The sequence below is a fragment of the Vespula pensylvanica genome, chromosome 9 (genome assembly GCF_014466175.1).
Source record: "Vespula pensylvanica isolate Volc-1 chromosome 9, ASM1446617v1, whole genome shotgun sequence".
NCBI classification, from domain to species: domain Eukaryota; kingdom Metazoa; phylum Arthropoda; class Insecta; order Hymenoptera; family Vespidae; genus Vespula; species Vespula pensylvanica.
This window is the reverse complement of record NC_057693.1, coordinates 6,142,391-6,162,935: the sequence shown is the minus strand read 5'-3', so window position 1 is coordinate 6,162,935 and position 20,545 is coordinate 6,142,391. Positions and strand designations below refer to the sequence as shown.

Below are 20,545 nucleotides of genomic sequence, written 5' to 3'. Positions count from 1 at the left end.
CGTTCTTGGAAAAACAAACTTATCCGCAAAGTTTTTTTTAACAACCCTACCCCTGTGTAAACACACATATACACGCACATATATACACACAAAAAATGAGAATTTGAATGGTCGTGAAAGATTCCTTTCGACTGCGAATATTTTTCGCACCGATTTTTTTTTTCTTTTCCGTGTATACACACACACACACACACATTCTTTTTCTTTTTTTTAACAATCTATTTTTTATCTTCCATTTCAACTGTAATCGTTAAATACGTCAAAAAACAAACAGAAGTTTATATCGAGAGGACCGCTAAAAAAGAACAAACAAACAAACAAACAAACAAACAAACAAACGAACGAACGAACGAACGAACGAACGAACGAATGAACAAAGAAAAAAAAGAGAAAAAAGAAAAAAAAGGAAAAAAAAAGAAGAAAAAAACGCGTATTCATACACACACACACGCACGCACGCACGCATATATATAAGTACGTACTAACTTACGTACTCGATTCGAATCGTGAGGCGTACTTACGTATATACTAAAAAGTAGGAAAATAGAATTGTTAAAGAAGCGCCATGATGTATACCATCGGCAGCATCAGCAGCATCAACATCAACATCAACATCATCAGCGCAGCGCATCGCATCGCATCGTATCGCATCGCAACCAGTCGCTGGGCGTGGAAATTCGAACGAGGATAATGGAAAAGCGCGATAATGAGCACATCGAAGGAGGACGAGAGAGGAAAGGAATGTTGTGTGCGACGTTACAGAAAAAAAGAAAGATAGAGATATAGACAGACAGACAGAGAAAGAGAGAAAGAGAGAGAGAGAGAGATAGATAGATAGATAGATAGATAGATAGATAGATAGATAGATAGAGATAGAAGGAGGGAACACTTCTCAAGTGATGCGACCCTGTTTCTAAACAGTGCACTTCTGTGTTTGCACGCCTGACAAATACCTCAACGTCATCGCTCGTTTCCAGATCGTTTGTGAACTTTATTACAGATACATACAGATGCATAGATACGTACAGATACATATGTAAGTTATAGAACGTCACGGGTGGAAAGAAGAAGAACAGACGATGCTTCGTGATCTCTCTTTCTCTCTTTTCTCCCTCTCTCTCTCTCTCTCTCTCTCTCTCTCTCTCTCTCTCTTTTACATCGAAGATGTAAAACGAAATTATTAGTCAATCAATCAACGTCATTCTAAAGTCTATCGTGAGTTTATATTGAAAAGAGAAGGGAGGGAAAGGTGGCAATAAAGAGGGAAACGATTACGAGAAGAGACGTGAATATATATGTGTGTTCGTGTGTGTGTTTCTGTGTGTGTATTCGCGCGTGAGTATATAAAAACATATATACATCATACATACATTTACTGATGGCCTTAAGCACAGGAGACGTGCGAACTTCCGGGGGACGTCAACGGGGAAAGTGAAGATCCACGTGCTTCTTTAGAAAGAGGGGAGAGAAGAACAAAAAGAGAGAGCGAGAGAGAGAGAGAGAGAGAGATAAAGAGGAGAAAGAGAGGGAAAGAGTAAAAAGGAAGAAGGGAGAAACGTTGGGCGCCAGAGAGAACAGAGAAAACGGTTCTGACGTTTCGTAGACCACGCGAGAGAGGCAGCACGTTGTGCGAGAGCTCCATTTGTCCGGTTGTTGGTCGTAAGAGGTGAGAGGTGGAGAAGGTGGTGAAGAAGGAGGAGAAGGGAGAGAAAGAGGTGGAGGAGGAGAAGGAGGAGAATGGAGAAGAGCGTAAGAGGGCAAAGAGAGGGCAGGTAGGCGCGTGCCACTTAAAACCACCGCGAGAAACGCGGTCGTAGCCTCGGCACGTTGTCTCTGTATATGTGTGCGTATGTGTGTATGTGTATGTATGGATGTATGTATGATGTGTGTATGTGTGTACGTACATATGTGTATCCGCGCGCGACTCGTTCACCAAGCCTCCTCTCAAACATCATTTAACGTGGCGAGCCATCGTTTATTTCGTTCGTTCGTTAATTAGTTTTCGAATGTATGTATGTATATATGTATGTATGTATGTACTATGTACGATAAGTAACACCTTTCGATATATCTTTGATTTCGTTTACGATATCGCGACAACGTAAAGGGCAAATTGAAAATTTCAAAATCTTCGAGAAAATGAGTGTATTGAAATTTCTTATTCTTCGTTCATTTTTGTAGAATTGACGGAAAATTGATTGATTGATTGATTGATTGATTTATTTATTTATTTTGTTCGTTCGTTCGTACATATGTACGTAGGATAAGTAAATCTTTTTTAATGCTTTGTCGATCTCGCTTTTCGATATCTGGACAACGTAAAGGGTAAATCCAAAATTTGACATCTACGAGAACAAGAGAGAGAAAGAAAGAGGGAGAGAAAATTCATATTTATCGTCGGCGTCGTCCTCGTTTTCGGCATGGCTTGACGTAAGAAATTTGAACACGTAAGAAATTTAAAAAAGATATATCAGAGACAATGGCTTATCTCTCTCTCGTGAGAATATTTCAAAAATAGATACAAACCACACACACACACACATTTAGAATGACTGGCTTCTATTGGAAAAGACGAAATACAAAGACGAAAAAGAAGAGGAAAAGGAAACGGAAAAAGAAGAAAAAAATGATGACGAAAAGAAGAAAAAAAAGAAAAAGTCGGTGACTTCTTCGGGAACGGGCGCGCTCTTTCACGAGCTGTCGGCGAGGCGATGCTTTGCCCCCAAAACCCTCATACCTCGATGCGCCTCTAGAGAAAGAGAGAGAAAGAGAGAGAGAGAGATATCTCCTTTTCCGCGGTTTTCTCTAATTGAACTAGTTTCCTTAGACCTACCCGTCGTCGTCGTTGTTGTCGGTGCATAGTTTTTCAAGGTCCCTCTCACGACCCAACCATTTTTCTCATTCCCTATATTACTATATTTTCGACTCGAGAAAATCCAATCTCTAACGGGTAATCTCTATCCCTTTTTTATTTTTTCATTGTTTTATCTTTCCTTTTTATTTTTTTTTTCTTCTCCTATTTCTTTCCCTTCCTCGACAACTCACATAATAATAATACATTCGTAAACGATACAATTCGAATTGTCGACGATTGTAAGAGAAAATACTATTACGAGGAATTACCTACTCAGGATTCAAAGATACGATCTAAGATATGTAATAAAGTCAAATCGGTAAAGTCAAGTGGAACGAAACGATAATCTCGATCGACCGATCAACCAACGAAAGAAAAAAAAAAAAAAGAAAAAGTAAGAAAAAAGAAACAAAGGAACAAACGAACGAACGAACGAACGAACGAACGAACGAATAAACAAACGAACAAACAAATGAAGGAACAAACGAACGAACGAACGAATGAACGAATGAACGAATGAACGAATGAACGAATGAACGAACAGGCGAACGACGATCGGTCGGCGAAAGTGTTTTCCGGAGTGAAAGCGTGCAGCACGCTACACGAAAGCTTCGACGACACAAAGAAGATTACTTCTACCAGTGAGAAAGAAGAGGGCAGGGCAGGACAAGGTAGAGAATGTGATTGGCTCCTCTCTCTCTCTCTCTCTCTATCTCTATATATCTCTTTCTATCTCTCTCTTTCCTCTCTCCTGCTCCTCCTCACGGGACACAATCGGATCGAGGGCTGAGATAATCGTTGCGAATGGAAAGTTTGAGATCCTTGAAAAAGAAAGAAAAAAAGAAAGAAAAAGAAAAAAGAACAAGAGAGAGAGAGAGAGAGAGAGAGAGAGAGAGAGAGAGAGAGAAAGAGAGACAGGGTAGCATCGGGTTACGGAAGAGAGGGAGAGAAGAAGGAGGTAAAGAAGGAGACGAACTTTCACGAGATTCGGAGAGAAGATGCATCGTTTCGGATGACGTGAGGGGAGGGGAGAGACGGAGGCGGGGTAAAGAAATTGAAACATGGGGGTAAGGATGGTGGGGACTATATGGAAGAAGCTAAGGGAAAGAAAGAAAAGAAAAAAGAAAAAGTGAACGACTTTAATCGTCGGAAATCGACTGAATTACCAACGAAACGTCGTAATCAGGCTTGCTCGCGTTCATTCGTTCGTAAATCTTTTTCGAAGACGAGAAGAGCCGATGTCCTACATTCGACGAGTAGCATCGAGATACCCATCATCGTCGTCGTCGTCGTCGTCGTCGTCGTCGTCGTCGCGTCGTGTCGTAGTCTTTTCTCTCTCTCTCTCTCTCTTTTTCGTTCGAATATCTCCCCTCTCTTCCCCTATAGACCCACGCCCCCCGCCCAACTCCCACTCTTTCCCTCCCCAGCACCTCCCAAGCCCCCATCACCGGCAGAACGGTTGCCCCTCTTTTACGTCGGTTCCTCCTGGCCCCGGTTATATTTAGTCGATATTTCATCCGTTTCACACTGAAGCCGGTCGAAGCTGATCATTACGCCAGGTCGAGAGAACAGAAAGGCCTCGGCTAGGCTCGCGCCAATTTCCGACATTTCTATAAATCGTTCTCCAACGTAAGTATGTAAGTAAGTAAGTAAGTAAGTAGTTAGCTAGTTAGTTAGTTAGTTAGTTAGTTAGTTAGTTAGTTAGTTAGTTAGTTAGTTAGTTAGTTATTTACTTACTTACTTATTTACGTGCCTCGATGTGCCCGGAAAAAGAAAAAGAAAGAAAGGAGAATGGAATATGATGAAATATATAACTTGTAACTTGTATCTCACAGGTTAATGTGTAATTCCCATTTTTGTTATCGCATGCACTTATGACACTCGAATCGTGAGATAAAATCAATCCTTGAAATGTACGTGTTCATTGATAATAATCTATCAGATTTGTTTTTAATTTGTTTTTGCTTGATAAGGATCAAAGCGAAGAGAGAAAAGAGAAAATGAAATAAAATTAAGTAAATAACCAGATGTGACATTATGTTACGTTTGATTGTTTCATATAATTGCATTTTTTTTTTTTTTTTTTTTTTAATATCTTTATGACACTCGAGTCGTTATCTATGATCATCGAATTAGGATAATATATATATATATATATATATATATATATATATATATATACGTGTTCATCGATAATAATCGATAAAAAATTTTTTTTTTCGAATAAGTCGATTGGTAATCTAAGCGAAAAGAGAAAAAGGAAGTTAAATAACTACGTGTGATCTGTTTTATTCATATCTGATTATTTCGTATATAATTGCAATTTTTATACGCTTATGATATTCGGATTATTATTTGTAATCATCGAATTGGGATAAAATCGATACTTGAAACGTACACGATCGTTGATAATAATCCGTTCGATTTTCTAATAAACCGATTGATGATCAAAGCGTTAGACGACAAAGCGAAGACACGCAAGGTAGATTAAAGTAGGTAAACTATCGCTGACCCGTCACCTGTGTTCTCGTTCTATCGAGAGCAACGCGCCTATCTTCGATGGTAGGAAAATAGAAGAGCATAGATAACGCTCGTTAGTTTCCGATCGTAAGTTTCGTATTCTTATCGAGAGAAACTTTCATCGAGAGAAGTTGCCATCTTGATTTCTAAGACACGAAAGACAGATATACATATTCTTAAAGTGAATCGATTACAATGTTGAAATACGAAGAAAATAATATGAAATATATCTTTCTATCATTATCTTTCCTTGTTTGATCGTTAATCGATCGTAATCGAATTCTTAAAAATCGCGAGTTTTTATAAAATATTTATTTAAATATTAATTGTTCGTTCGATAAAGCAAGGAAGTACGTACTCGACTATCTTGACATATTGCGATATCTATGTATGTGTATATATATAGGGAAAAAAAAAAAAAAAAAACGTGCTACACAAAAAATGATTTTTTCTTCGATGGGTGGAATAACACGCAACGTCGGAATTTTCAATATAAAACATACTATCATTTATTTATATAAAAAATACTATTGCCGATGTTTCGATAAATAAAATACACCAGCATCGTTATTATTTATATTCGAAAATAATACACCTAAACCTTTCCCAATAAAAAAATATCACGGAGTATGTCATTTTTTTTTTTTTTTTAGTTATTTATTTGGATATATAAAACTTTTTAATGAAATAGAAACGAAAGGAAATAAATAAAAAGAAAAAAAAAGAAAAAAAAAAAGGATTACCAGGCGTTATTTCTTTAACTGTAAACTATTAAAACTTTCGATATGAACCGATAGATTGATTAATCGATCGACATTCGACATTTACAGACAGCCATTCGAAGAAAGTAAAACGATCGATTAGAAATCCGAGCGTTTCTAATCAATGATCAACGAACGATTGAACGACACCGTTCGAAAGTAGCTATGCTATGTAAGTGCATACATACGTTGTTCTTCTCGAAGAAAACGAGGGTAGGGGTGAATGAGGGGGTTGATGAAGGGGGTGGAGGAGGGAAGATGACTTTCGTAGGTGAGGGAAACGAGGTGAGGATAAAATGCAACGTGTGTATCGATGGGTAGCAAGATTATCGAAGGGAATCGATAGGAAGTATACAGAGCAACGTGGGCGCAGCACGTTCACTCGGTGTAATGAGGAAGTGGTGTTCCTTGCAGAGTTACAAGTGGAGTAGGTTAGGTAGAGATAGTAAGTCGTTACACATGCGCTGCCGTTTCTATGTAATTCGCAGCTGAACGCGATTGACGGCATGTTGTAGATTGCACATGCTCGTCTTACGCGTATCGTTTCTTCGACCGACATGCGCTCGCTCGTTCAGGTGTAAACCTTGTAATCATCGAAGAACTGATAATGAGATAAAAAGAAGTAGAAAGAGAAGAAAAATAATCAAAATAAAAAAACAGAGAGAGAAAATGATTTTTTAGTTTACTACAAAAGAGGCCAGGTTCCATCGTTGTTCATCTTGATTTTTTTTTCACGGTCACCATGCTCAAAAAAAGAAACGAAAGGCAAAACGACGATTGCGTGCTAATTTTGGATCGTATCTTTTTAGTAGTTCGTTTTTTTTTTGTCTTTTCTGTTTTCTTTTTTTTTTTTAATGTATATGTATATTTATATAAATATATGAAGTCACACATGAGATAAATTCAATGTCATACGTGCCGATAATTATAAAAAGTGAGCTAAGCAAAATAAAAAAATCTGATTACCTACTTATATATCTCGAAACAAAAAGTCATATATATGTATATAACATACAATTAATCCACTTTCGTAATTACTTTCGTAATCGATTTAAAGAAACATTTGAAATAAAGTCATCCCGTGTGTAACCCCTTTCTCTTTCCTGTGATAGCAATTGAAATAAATTGGAGATTTCCTATGTGAAATCAGTTTGTACAGATTATTTATACATGTATATATGTAAGCACACACACACACACACATATATATATATATATAAGTGTGTGGACTTCGTACGAAATCAGAGGAATAAAACGAATCTTCAAAAAAAGAATTAAAAGAAGAAGAAGACGAAGTAGAAGTCGCACAAGGCACATTTCGTAAGGCCCCGATTCGACCTCCTTTTCTCGATAAGTCTCGGAGTTCGTTCATGTTTTTTTTTTTTTCTTCTTTTTTTAGTACGGTTAGAAAAACGATCGTGCGAGTCTCTGCAAATTTCGAATACTATTACGTTGAAATACGACAACAAAAAATTACGAAAAATTTCAAATAAGATACGTATTCAACATAAGTTTTATTATAGATTAAAAGCAAACTGAAGTTTCTCGCTTCTTATGGGATCACATTTTAAAATCTTACTTCTCAGACAATATTAAAAAAAAAAAAAAAAAGATCTGTTCATTATAATGATTTTTATCTTAGAATTCTCTAAAAAAATGTCCAATCCAAAACAAAAAATATAAATCAATCCTATACACTATTATCGCGTTTAGATACATATTTGTTCGATCTTCGATCGTTCTTATTTACGATCGAGCTTTTTTCCGAAAGTCGAGTGAAAGTGGACGCGAGAAAACGAAACGAAACGAAACGCCGCCGCCGCCGCCACCACCACCACCACCACCACCACCACCACCACCACCACCACCACCACCACCACCGCCGCCGCCTCGACGGACGGACGAGGCCTTCTACGTTATTTCTCGACCTCGTTACTGTTCAATTCATTTTTATGGACTTATCCACTGACACAGTTACGAATATCTCTCTGTATATCACGGACCACTGGGATATACATAAACGCGATATATATGAACCATGTGAGACGATGCTCCGAATAGATACTTCGATCACTACACGCGTTCACATATGTCTCTTTTTACACGCGCGCGCACGTGCATATATATATATATATGTATGTATGTATGTACGTACGTATGTATGTATGTATGTATGTATATATATGTAGCTATGTGTGTTCTCTCTCTTCTATGCTCTTAGAAAATATACGAGACTCGTGATACTGATATAAGGTGATATAGTAGTTACGTATGTATATACATACGCAAAACGGCGTACGTACGTACGTACGTACATAGATAGCTACGTAATACATACTGCACTTATATACACGCATATAGATACAATAAATATTTGGAGATGAGAAACCATAGAGCTGTTATATGTATAGTCGTATAGGAGAATTTCGAGGTCGTTGTTATATTAGACAACGTTCACGTTGAGACTCCCTGGTAATAATAATTATGCGAAAAAGAACATTTATCATATAATCATTGGATTAATATAATTCAATGGGTTAGAGTACCTCGGATATCATTCGTATCGTGGCACTCCTTAGGAAAGAACAACAAAAAAAAAAAAAAAAAGAACAAAAATCTTGAGATTCGAAAGCAAGCTCGTGAGTAGTACAAAGGAAAGTGAGAAGAAAGTTTTCAACGTGGGTGTACATACAAAGGATATTTAAAAAAAAAGTAAAGTGGGGAATAAGAAGAGAACGAAGAAGAAAGAAGAGAGAGAGAGAGAGAGAGAGAGAGAGAGAGAGAAAATCTCGGATCTTGGAGGATATCGAAAGAATGTGATGAAGCTGCTCGATATCAGTAAATACGTAACCTCGAAAATGGAGACGTGTTTGTACGACGAGTCGTGCCTTCTGCTTCGTAAGTAAAGAGTAAAAAGAGAAAGAGAGAGAGAAAGAGAGAGAGAAAGAGAGAGAGAGAGAGAGGAGGGGGGGTGGAGTAGGACGTTACACATATTTGAGGTCAGGAGATATAAATAAATGCTAATATCAACAGGCGGTGGCCAGTTTGATATCCAAAGCCCCGTTTCGTAGGATGCAGAGCCGCACACATAAAACACGTACATATCTATATCTATGTATATATGTACGTATGTATATATAGGTGTATGTACGTATATAATAACTAAACACATATGCCAGAGAAGATGTTCCGTGCACCTTTGCTCGCTAACTTTTTTTCTAGCATAAAGATTACGACTAGTAAGTGCCTAAGGCAAGTTACTCGTTCGGCTTGTATAACGATTTTCATCGGATAAGGTTGATTTCAAACAAGCTTTCCAGACGTATGTACGTACGTCTGTTTCCGAATATTCCACTGAATATTCTCCTCTGTTTGTTAGAAGCTGGATACGGGAGTTGTGAGATGAGACGATTGATCGATACGATCTTATCGACTTTTCTTTTTTTTTTTTTCCTTTTTTCAAAAGTCACAAAATATCGAGTTTCTCTACGACGTTATAATCGAAATTATACGTACGTGTATCTGTTTGAAAGAAAAAAAAAAAAAAAAAAAAAAAAAAGAAAGGAACACCCTATATCATCTCAAAATTTTTTATATTTCCATTGAACGACGTAAACGAGAAGATTATTGATATGCGATATATGAATATGTTAATATGTTATCGCATTTGTTAATACTTATACGCAAGCCATTCTCTCTTCTCTTCTCTTCTCTCCTGTTCGTTCTCTTTCGTTATACCATCGTCGTTGAGTATTGAGCGGGGTGAATGCTCTTGCGCAATGCACGTACAGCAACCCCAACCCAAACCCCCCAATCCCCAACCCCGCTCGATCTCAAGGCTCCCACGTCCGGGTTTGGCCCGTTATCTCGTCTTGATCGATCACTCGAATAACGATTAAATTCACGAGCGAATTGATCCAACGAGTTCGTCGCCGTTCCAATAAATGTAACGAAGAATGAAAGAAAGAAAGAAAGAAAGAAAGAAAGAGAAAGAGAGAGAGAGAGAGAGAGAGAGAGAGAGAGAGAGAGAGAGAGAGAGAAAGAGAGAAAGAGATAGAAAGAGTTTCGACGAGTTTTAAATTACTTAATTTAATTGGATCGATTATCATCGGAACAATTACAACAAAAAAAGAAAGGAAAAGCAAAAAGCAGTAGACAAATGAACACAGGTAATTATAAATGGATTCGTTAATGCACGAGAGAAAAGAGTTGATATTAAAAAACCAAAACTATTAATTGATATTATTCTTATCCTTTACAAAATGGATTCTTTCTTTTTCGGATTTATTTCGAGTGAAATGGATGAAAGAAATGAATAAATATATATATATATATACGTACGTACGATTGTAACGAATAGTCAAATAAAATGATTTGCAATTTGTGCGTATATGTGTGCGTGTGTGTCTTTATATAAGTTATACAAATGCACACAAGAACGTAATACATAGCAGAGAAAGAGAGAGAGAGAGAGAGAGAGAGAGAGAGAGAAAGAGAGAAAGAGAGATACATTAACACGCGCTTCGTAGTGTCTACTTGGTAATATTGACGTGACCGATTACGCCCCAGCTAACGTTCGTTGTGCATTAATGACTCATCGACAAAGAGTTAACGTTCCATTTACCGTTTCCCCCTTTCGCGTACCAAGCGATAAATGCTTTTGTCCTGAATATCTTACAATTTTATTTATTGTATAACTACATATCCATATACCGTGCCGAAGCCATCCTGACGTCGGAATATTATCTAAAATAAAAGAAATAGAAACTAGGAAGAGTTCAGGCTACTAAACCTTTTATATAGGAAAACTTCTTCTTCTTCTTCTTCTTTTCTTTTCTTTTCTTTATCCGATTGAAATACGATGCAATATCGATAGTAGCACGTGTTGCAGCAGCAGCGTATACAAGAAAGAAATTTCTGCAAACTCTCTTAATGTTTTCTCTACATATGTGTATATATATATATATATGTATGTATGTATGTATGTATGTATGTATCTATGTAGGTATTTAAATACATATATCCGTAGTGTATCTATGTATGTATGTATATATATATATATGTATGTATGTATGAGGTTCGCTCGAGATGCAGATAACATCGTGGACGTTGAAAATACTTTGAACTTGATCGATACGATCAAGGAAAGAAAATAAGGCTTTTTCTCTCTTTTATATACGATATTAGAATACACACACACACAGATACACACATATTTCTAACATTAAATGATATAAATACTGCCTCTCTTCTATAAGTATATTCGTTCGAATAGAATTTTTCATGCGAACTCCTCTTTTCTCTGCATCTGCTCTCTCTCTCTCTCTCTCTCTTTCTCTTTCTCTCTCTCCTCTCTTCTTTCGTTGTCTTCTCCTCTGCCTACGTATGACCTCGATAATAACAGTTATGAAACTTGGCCGCGATAGTGAAAGTAGCGTGTACAGGACGTTTCACAATGACGTTACCAAAGAGCTCTGGCCCCGACTCGACAGCATCCTCGTTGGAGGGAAAAAAGTCATCGAAATCGATATTTCTCGAACTATCGATTATATCATTACAATTAATATCGAGAAAATTGATAACAATGAATAGGTATTTATCTAAGTAGTACGTATCAAGAACATAGATCGTTCTGAAAGATGCAAAATATGCATCTTTTTAATTAATTATAAACAAAATCAATTAATGTATACTTCATATTATTATTATTATTATTACTACTATTACTATTACTACTAGTTATATATTAATATGAAAAAGATACTTTTCGTTTAACACAGTTTTTTTTTTCTTTTTCTAATACGATCGAGTAATTTACACTAATACGTTAAACACCGTCGATTTACATTTTCAACGAGGTAATAGATTTACATCGAGTTGCTTATATACGAGTATATATCACTTAAAAGAAGAAGAAGAAGAAGAAGAAGAAGGAGAACAAGAAGAAGAACAAGAAAAAAAAATTACACGGCGAGACTGGCTGATAAAGATTATTCCGTGGATCAAGCTGAAAGGATTCCGAAAGGAGACTACAAAAGGGGAATTTGAAATTCGTGATTCATGCTGGTTAGAGGAGAACGATTCTCGAAATAACAAGCGAGCAAGAGGATACTACGAGGAAAGTGAGAGAGCGATAGAGCGGCATAGCAAGCGAACGGAGAGAAAAAGAGAGAGAGAAATAGAAAGAGAGAGAGAGAGAGAGAGAGAGAGAGAGAGAGAGAGAGAGAAAGAGAATCTCTTTGAGGGGAAACCAACGTTAAGGGCTGTGCCTCGTCGCTCTCTTTTCAAGGGTGAAGCCCGCACACGGGTGACGGCAGGGTAAAACCGAGCAGTCTGGCAAAGTTGCGCATTCACCCTCCCACAGTCGTCTCTTCTGTCGCAGATATTTAATATGCCCGAGGTGGGATTATATTCCATCTTTCTCTCTCTCACTCTTCTAACATTCACTCTCTTACACTCTCACGAGCTATTACTAAACACTCTCTCTCTCTCTCTCTCTCTCTCTCTCTCTCTCTCTCTCTCTCTCTCTCTTTCACACATATTCTCTCTCATTCCCTCTTTCTCTCTCTTTCTTTCCTTTTCTTTCCTCCCACTGCATACGTGTGCATCGTGTGCATCGTATACGCGACTTAAGTAACCTCCACCGTGCTCGACGAGGGGTGGGCGGGGTACGTCACTTTATTTTAACACGTGAGTCCGTAAAATGCAGAGATAAGCTTCTCGCGTCTCTTCTTTAAGGACGGAGAAAAAAGACCCCCAATCTGTGAATATACGTGCTCCGGGTAGGTGAACAACGCCGACGTTAACGCGTAAATTTTACCGACGAGAATTAGTCGACGACGTCATAGAAATGAGTGTCGTTCAAGTCGAACGATATATATTGTTCGATTAATCGATTAATCACTAAAATTCGTATCATACTTGGTCCTTAATTAATAATCTTAATTGATTGAGTTTAACTTTGTTTTCTCGACTATGAACAAGGGATCAAGAACAATGATTGATCCGACCCTAATATCTGGAATACCGACACACACACACATGTATGTATATATATATATATATATATATATATATATATCGTAAGGGAGTGTAGATGGGCGTGAAAAGCAAATATAAAATGTGAGTTCGCAATCAATGAAATTTTATATAAACGGGATTTACGATGATCGATTAGAATACTTGGGGTAAGTAGTCCAACATGAGATTAAATGAATATTTTTCTTTTCTCTCTCTCTTTCTATTTTCTTCTTGTTTCTTTTTCCTTTTTTTTTCTTTCTTATATACCTGTTTTTTTTTTTTTCTTTTATTTTTTTTTTTTTTTAAGAACGCAAGAGAGCCATTTGATAGAGAAATAAATTGGAAATTTGCACGAGCCTACGTGAATGCGTACATGCGTGCATGCATGCGTATATATGTATTGTATATGTACATATGTCCTGTCACATGCAACGATTATGTACCTTACGATGCGACGTAAAATACGGTAATTAGTACGTAGACCTTCGCACGTACTTCGCCTCCACTTTGCACGCTTGTAAACTACCTGTCTGAAGTGCCTATGAGTTACGATAATTACTCTCGAGGCGATTTACATTGAAATGTATCTAAATTTTACATTGGACGTGTCTCCTATCTCTTCTCTGTCTCTCTCTTTATCGTTAACGATTATAAAATCGAATCCTTTCGTCGAATTCTTTTTTATTTTCTTTTCGTTTTTTTTTTTCCCCCTTAAAAATCCTTGATATCAAAAATCAATTTTTTAAAATTTTCGAGGCTAATTTTATATTTTTGGATTATAAAAAAAAATAATTCCTAATCTTGTGATTTTATTCCCCTCCCCCTCCCCCCCCAAAAAAAATAAGAAAAAAATTATTCCAAAAAAAAAAAGAATTCTAAGTTAAAAAAATAAAAGATTCTTCGAATAACCTAGAACCTTTTTCTTGGCTCTAGAATCTTTGGCCCGATTCTTTCATTACAAAATTGAGACATTACTAATTGACCAATTCGATACAATCTTGAATAGATTCTCGATATACAAGATATAAAATATAAATATGTATAGCGACATGAAACCTCCGGACATGTACATGATACAGATAAAATCGGTCTCGTCCTTAACCATTTCTTCGACTCTTCTTTATCGACCAAAACTTTAATAAAAAAAAAATATATATATATATATACATACACAATCAAATAAACATTCGAATTTTATTCGATTTTGTTTTCTTACGACGAAAAAAAAAAAAATTAAATGATTTCTCTAAAGAATAATATTTCTTTACCGTATTGAAATACAAAAGGATCTTTAAAGAGATACGTACACATTTTATACATACATACATACATACATACATACATACATACATACATACATCGATCGATCGTATCAATCGATATTCGATACGTGATACGAGTCACACTTCTTGCGAGCGTAGTCCGTACGTAGAGACACTCCATTAAAAGTAATCAAAGCAAAGAACAACACATTTATATATTCATTCGAGAATCATCCTTCGATCGTAAGAAGGGAAAATAAAAAAAAAAAAAATAAAAATAAAAAAAAATAAAACAACAATGAGAAAAGTATTTTTATGAGTCAGAATGTACTACGACTCTGTGATCGTGACTGATCCTCGACGCTTAACGGCTCCACGACCTCGATTTAGGTAAAATAAGCGGAAATTGGTTAGGCACGTGCATGCCCGAACACGTACATGCATATACATACGTATACATGTATATATACACCCACAAATCTGACGTAAACGTAGCAGCAACTGATTGTAAGAGGAGACGCATACATACGATATTGTTCAAGCTGTAATCTCGTTACCACGCGTATATACTCTCTCGACATAACAACGGAATACGCTCTCGTCTGTTAAACAGTATAACACGGATATGTATATCAAATACGTCTGTTGGGATATAAAAGAATAAAAAAGAAAGAAGTAAAAAAATAAAATAAAAAAATTAAGAAAGAAAGAAAAAAGAAAAAGTAAAAAAGAAAAGAAAGAAGAGAACGATCTTGAGAGTGGAACGAAGATACGAACGCATTGTTCACACTCTATTTACCATTGCGGCCTTTCGAGTGACACAAGGAAGATGATCTCTGGCTAAAAATTGATCTGATTTGATTAATTTCGATTTGATTTGTTTCGATTCCATTCCGTTCGATTCGATTCGATTCGATTCGATTCGATTCGATTCGATTCGATTCGATTCGATTCGAGAATATCACGACGTTGTAAACGATCTTGCGGACATGACGATTCTATATGAGGTTAAAAAAGTAAATAAAGAAAAGAATTAAAAAAAAAAAGAATCGAGTATGCTCTCGCTTGTTTACCGTGAAACGAACGATCGATAATGAAGGGAATATTTAAGAAAATGTCTTACCGAAGGATGTTAACCCACGCTTCTTTTTTTAAGAATTTCGTTTAAAAATGAAATTTTCTTTCGAACGTACTTGCTCGTATTTGTAACTACGTGAAATTGAGAGAATAATATTAAAGAAAAGTATTATTTTTATATGATTTTTTTTAAGAAACTCTAAACGCCATCTAGCTGTCTAATGAAAAGTTACGAACTTTCAATATGGTTTAATTGAAAACACCTTAAATTATAATTTTCAGATAATGTTGCTATACCTCTTAGATTTTTGAAGACAATTTATAAAACAGTAATATATGTATTTAAAAGAATTACTAATATGGCTTAAGAATACGACCATAATTTATAGTTTCGCATTCTTTCAAATTCAAATAATGTTAAACATATGTAATAGTTTTGACTCACCAAACATGCACCGTAAATTATATATCGTAAAATGCAGGAAACATCGGCACTGCCAACCTGTATCAGAAATATTTTTATTATTAGTAAAATAAACTACGTATATCTGTTTGTTCTATTGGTCAATATAAACTACGTATATACACTCGTATGAGCGTGCGTGCGTGGAAGTGTGCGTACGTACGTACGCACATATATTCTATTGAATAATATTTGACAAAAGAAGAGCTACGATAAAGTATATATAAATGTATATAAGGAATAATATTTTTACCTTCACATGCAAAGTAGAGCAAGACCGGTTGGCTATATAGAATAATTATTTGGCTATTAAGAATTCCAAAAGCTTCTAACAGCATCACCTATAAATTAAAATATACGTTAATGATAATAAAAGCCTATTATATTTGATCTTAATTGATAAAACAAGTTACTTAATAATACTTAATAATACAAGCGTAAGAGAAATTTTTTTTATCTTCGTCTTTTAATTACATAGACATTTTAAAATATCATAGTTTCCTATTGCCAAAAGATTACTGCACTCTAATTCAAGAAACGTGATGACTCATAAATTAAACTTTTTGCTTATATAAATTTACATACAAATGTGTAAGATTAAATTTATCCTTTTGCCTTATTTTTCTTTTCCTTCGTTTTTATTATTCTTTTTTTTTTTTTTTTTGCATGAACGAAAACGAAAAGAAATTCTTTGAAACAATCGTGAACTCGAAGACGTATAAAATGATAAAATTTCACGTTTTGAAAATAATCTTATTTATTGACTGGCAGCTGTAACACATTTAATTCGTTTGTAGATATCTCAAAAATATCTATGAGCTATCATATACATACTTATTCATAAACCTAGCCTAGCAACCGTTTATTCAGTTATTGCTGTTAACAGCGTGTTCGTATTATTTAAGAAAGTCAAGGTCGTTTGACTTATCGTTAGAAGGTCAACCTGTTTTGTTTATAATATTAATGCGTAATTGGCAGCGCGACGAAATCTCAAATACAACCGGTTTCTGTGTGATTAGTTATACAAAGAAATCAAATACACGATCGAGAGTTAAAGAAATATTATCGTACAAATGAAATCGTGAATCTATCTACAAATAAGTTTTATACTATTAATAGAAAAAAATTTATACGAATAAATTGTTCTCAATTAAAGTAACAATACGTATATATAAGTATTTCGAATAAAATAATTCGCCTGAAAAATATAAATAATTGAATAGTGTTACATGATTGCATTCGTACTTACCAAAATCACAAAAAGTTTGAATTGGTCGGTCTGCTTAACCTCTCACCAATCCATGTATCCACCCGCCCCCGAACAGGTCTGACATTTCATCCAGCCTGCAGATAATATGCGTTCCCGGTCATCCCGCTATGCTCACACTTGTATGTAAGAATGATCTGAGCAAGCGATAATACAACTGGCGCCGCCATTCACTACCGTCAGTCCTTACCGAAAACGTGTTTGAAATTTCTACCGTAATTAACATCCTTGTAACATAGAGAAGATATTAATTAGAGTTAACGACAATCATTATTTTCGGCTTATTCTCGAGTACTCTAGAGCCCTCGTACTATTTTCATGTCATACCACAGATAAAGTACAATATAGATCTAACGAGTATGGAAATTTTTGTTTACAATTCCGTTGGAGGGGGCTACCTTTATTATTTTCTTATCGCGCACAACGTTACCGACAGAGCTCGTTAGAATTATATTTATCTTTTTTTTTTTCTTTGATGTTGTTAAAAATCAAAATGAAAAAAGTATTAATCGATTTGTTTATAATATCATAATAATATTTGTTTATATTCTTTTATTTATCTCTTATCTTTAAGAATGTGTAAAATATTATAAAATTATATTTACTTTAACTTAATATATAAAAATAAATATGTATAATATACATTAGTTTTCATGTTGCTCAAGGAATTGTTTCAACAAATTATTATTAAGTGGAATTATTAGACATTCCGTACCATCCTTGTTACGTTTCGTTCGTACTAATTTATGATCTATGAATTCTGTTAATTGTGCTCTCAGAGCTAAATCAGTACTCACAAGAAAACCTTCTCGTGATATTCGATATAAATCCTTAAATGCCATTCCTAAATAAACAATGTACCAAAAAGTTAAAATGTTTAAAAAAGAATTATTATTATTATTTTTTTTTTTTTAATAATGTGTTCAATTTAATGTATATATACAAATAATTACCTGAAAAATCACTAGTATTGCTATTATCCAACTGATACTGTATTAAGAGTTTATATATAGCTCGAGCATTTGATGTCAAAGAGAGGAATACGTTCTGAAGGGATGATAAAGCAAGAGCTCCGCTGTGTTGTATTAACAGAGAACTTTCATACGAAGTCTCTGCTTCATATGGCAAAAGCGTTGTAGCATCCCACCAATAAAAATTATACTTTGAATGCTTCATATGATCCCATACTGAGTCAAATGAATATAATTAAATTTCTATTCTCAAAAGAAATAAATTATTAATATAATTCATATTACTTACAAAGTGGTGCATTTATATGATCAATAGATGCCATTATACAAAGGTTTGGTATTCTAGCAAGAGTTGAAAGAGCATCCTGTGCTTTGTTAGAGCGCAACATTATACCATCTATATTATGAATTAATAAATATAATCGATCCTTTGGATTCTTCTTTAATACTTTGCTAATGAGTTCAATAGATTCTGTTGTACCAGTTGGCACACTCAATCCCAAAATATCTATTATTATACCATCAAGAATCTGAAATTACATTTTTTTTTAAAACAATACAAATTTATATATAATATTATTGTAGGACAAGTAAATGTACATCTTCGTAACTCCAGTAACTTACATCTTTTATCGTTAAACTAGGAAAAAAACCATCGATTACTAAAGTTGGATGTTCAGAAATAAATTGGTTATGAAAATCGTTAATTAAATTTCTTTTTGATCCCAGACCATGCAACAACAAAGTATATCCTTCTCTGAAATTTAAATATCATGTTAACCTATTATTCAAAAAGAGAACAATATTTTTTTGACTAATTTATAAAACTTACTCCATAATAAAGTACCACATAGAAAAGAATTCACAATGATCTTCTGTAAGAGAATAGATAAGATTTTTGTGTTCTTTCGTGATATGATTCTGATTTGCTAATAATTTTTGTAATTTATCTCTGCTAAATTGGGAATTACGAAGACGAGCAAGCGTATGATTTGATGTAACGGCTCTTTGTGATTGATTCTCAAAATATTCGTCAGTTTTTATATGCTATAACAAATTGTATTCTTAAATATAATTCGTATTAAATAGATTATAAAGTTTTTTTTCCATTTCCATACTCACATAATCTTTGCAAGGAGTTTTATATTTAGCCTGTGATCTTCTTGGAGTACTTATTATCTTAGATTGTAGATTGGATTTACATAATCTAGTTTTTAAATTAAATTGTTTGGTAAAATCTATATTATTACTTGAATTAGAATAATCACTACTTTCATGCTCTGACTCTATATCCGTTTCATTTTCCGAAGGTACAAATTCACTTTCTTCAGATACACTCTCGCTATCGCTTGAAAATATCTCTAATAAATAAATTTTTAAATTATTTTAAAACATTTTGATAAAAATATTAAAAAATCAAATAATCACATCATGATAATAACATCAAAAAATATATGTAGTACCTTTCTGAGAAAGACTTTTTCTTCTATTAATTGATTTGTTAATACTATTATTTTTTATATCAGTATCTTCGCTAGCTTCAACTTGGGATATCGGAGACTTTTGCATATCAAATGATTTACGGGACAAATATGCTCTTTGTACCATGCTATTTTTTTTAAGTGTTTCAAATTGATATATATTTTTACCACTAACATCATTTTCACTAAATAATTCTAAAGATAAAAAACAAAAAATAATTCAATTATATACAATAAAACTATGGATAATACTTTCTATTATACTTACCAATTGGTTTTTGTATATCTTTATCAATATCTTTGATCTCTTCTTCTATTTCTTCTTTAAAAGAAAGATCGAGATTTTTTTCTCTTGTTTTAGAATCAATTTTGAATTTGTTTTGAGGATTTTCTATAATAATTTTTAAACAAATAATATTTATTTACATATAATTTCAACATTTAATTAAATAGAATAATTTTAACATTTATCTTTAATACTTATGTAATTGTAACTTTTATGTAACTTTTTAATACACAAAATTTAAAATAAATTATAAAAAAATAAAAGTATACAAAAATACGTACGTTTAATCGTTTCAATTTGTTCAGGTTTACTAAGTAATTTTATTCTAGTAGAACGTCGTAACTTTTCATTATTTTCTGCCATTTTCTAGTTTTGTAATTTTATCACATAAATTAAAACAATCTTAATGTTTTTTTTTTTATACATTACTATATCTCTACGTTTACTAGCAATTATTCTAATTTACAGCTACGAGGTAAATTTGAAGTTTACTTTAGTTAGTTGTACAGGTTAACCAACTACGAAAATTAATAAGTTCCTGCTTAGAAACTAAACTGTGTATAGTAAAATTAAAAATTGCAAA

The 20,545-nt window shown here is 34.2% G+C and overlaps 2 protein-coding genes across 6 annotated transcripts in view; both read right to left on the bottom strand.

Moving 5' to 3' along the window:
- The window catches only part of LOC122632101 (protein roadkill), a 77,331-nt gene extending 59,991 nt beyond the window's left edge, over window positions 1-17,340 (bottom strand). For all 4 annotated transcript variants that reach the window (XM_043818571.1, XM_043818572.1, XM_043818573.1 and 1 more), the window contains exons 1-3: window positions 17,207-17,340; window positions 16,211-16,298; window positions 15,940-15,996 (exon numbers count right to left, since the gene is read on the bottom strand). In XM_043818571.1, the coding sequence (XP_043674506.1) occupies window positions 15,940-15,996; window positions 16,211-16,295 (142 nt within the window). In that variant the 5' untranslated portion in view covers window positions 16,296-16,298; window positions 17,207-17,340. The remainder of the gene's footprint in view (window positions 1-15,939; window positions 15,997-16,210; window positions 16,299-17,206) is intronic.
- LOC122632100 (origin recognition complex subunit 2) lies at window positions 17,313-20,460 on the bottom strand. 2 transcript variants are annotated; one of them, XM_043818570.1, is made up of 10 exons: window positions 20,244-20,460; window positions 19,945-20,067; window positions 19,659-19,871; window positions 19,318-19,556; window positions 19,028-19,242; window positions 18,820-18,952; window positions 18,485-18,725; window positions 18,178-18,411; window positions 18,022-18,068; window positions 17,313-17,451 (listed from the first exon to the last, which is right to left on the bottom strand). In XM_043818570.1, exons 1-10 carry the CDS (start codon window positions 20,323-20,325, stop codon window positions 17,404-17,406), a joined length of 1,575 nt encoding a protein of 524 aa, XP_043674505.1. In that variant the 5' UTR covers window positions 20,326-20,460; the 3' UTR covers window positions 17,313-17,403. The 2 variants fall into 2 exon arrangements, with proteins under 2 accessions (XP_043674505.1, XP_043674502.1); XM_043818567.1 differs by lacking the exon at window positions 17,313-17,451 and having other exon boundaries at window positions 17,771-18,068.
- Window positions 20,461-20,545: the final 85 nt, after the last annotated feature.

What these genes read in the sequence shown, in the direction of transcription:
- LOC122632100 (XM_043818567.1), bottom strand. Translation starts at nt 20,325, where the DNA reads ATGGCAGAAAATAATGAAAAGTTACGACGTTCTACTAGAATAAAATTA. An exon ending in TCATATAAATGCACCACTTT is followed by an intron (nt 18,412 to 18,484) that starts GTAAGTAATATG and finishes CATTTGACTCAG; the next exon opens with TATGGGATCATATGAAGCAT. An exon ending in CAATACTAGTGATTTTTCAG is followed by an intron (nt 18,069 to 18,177) that starts GTAATTATTTGT and finishes TTGTTTATTTAG; the next exon opens with GAATGGCATTTAAGGATTTA.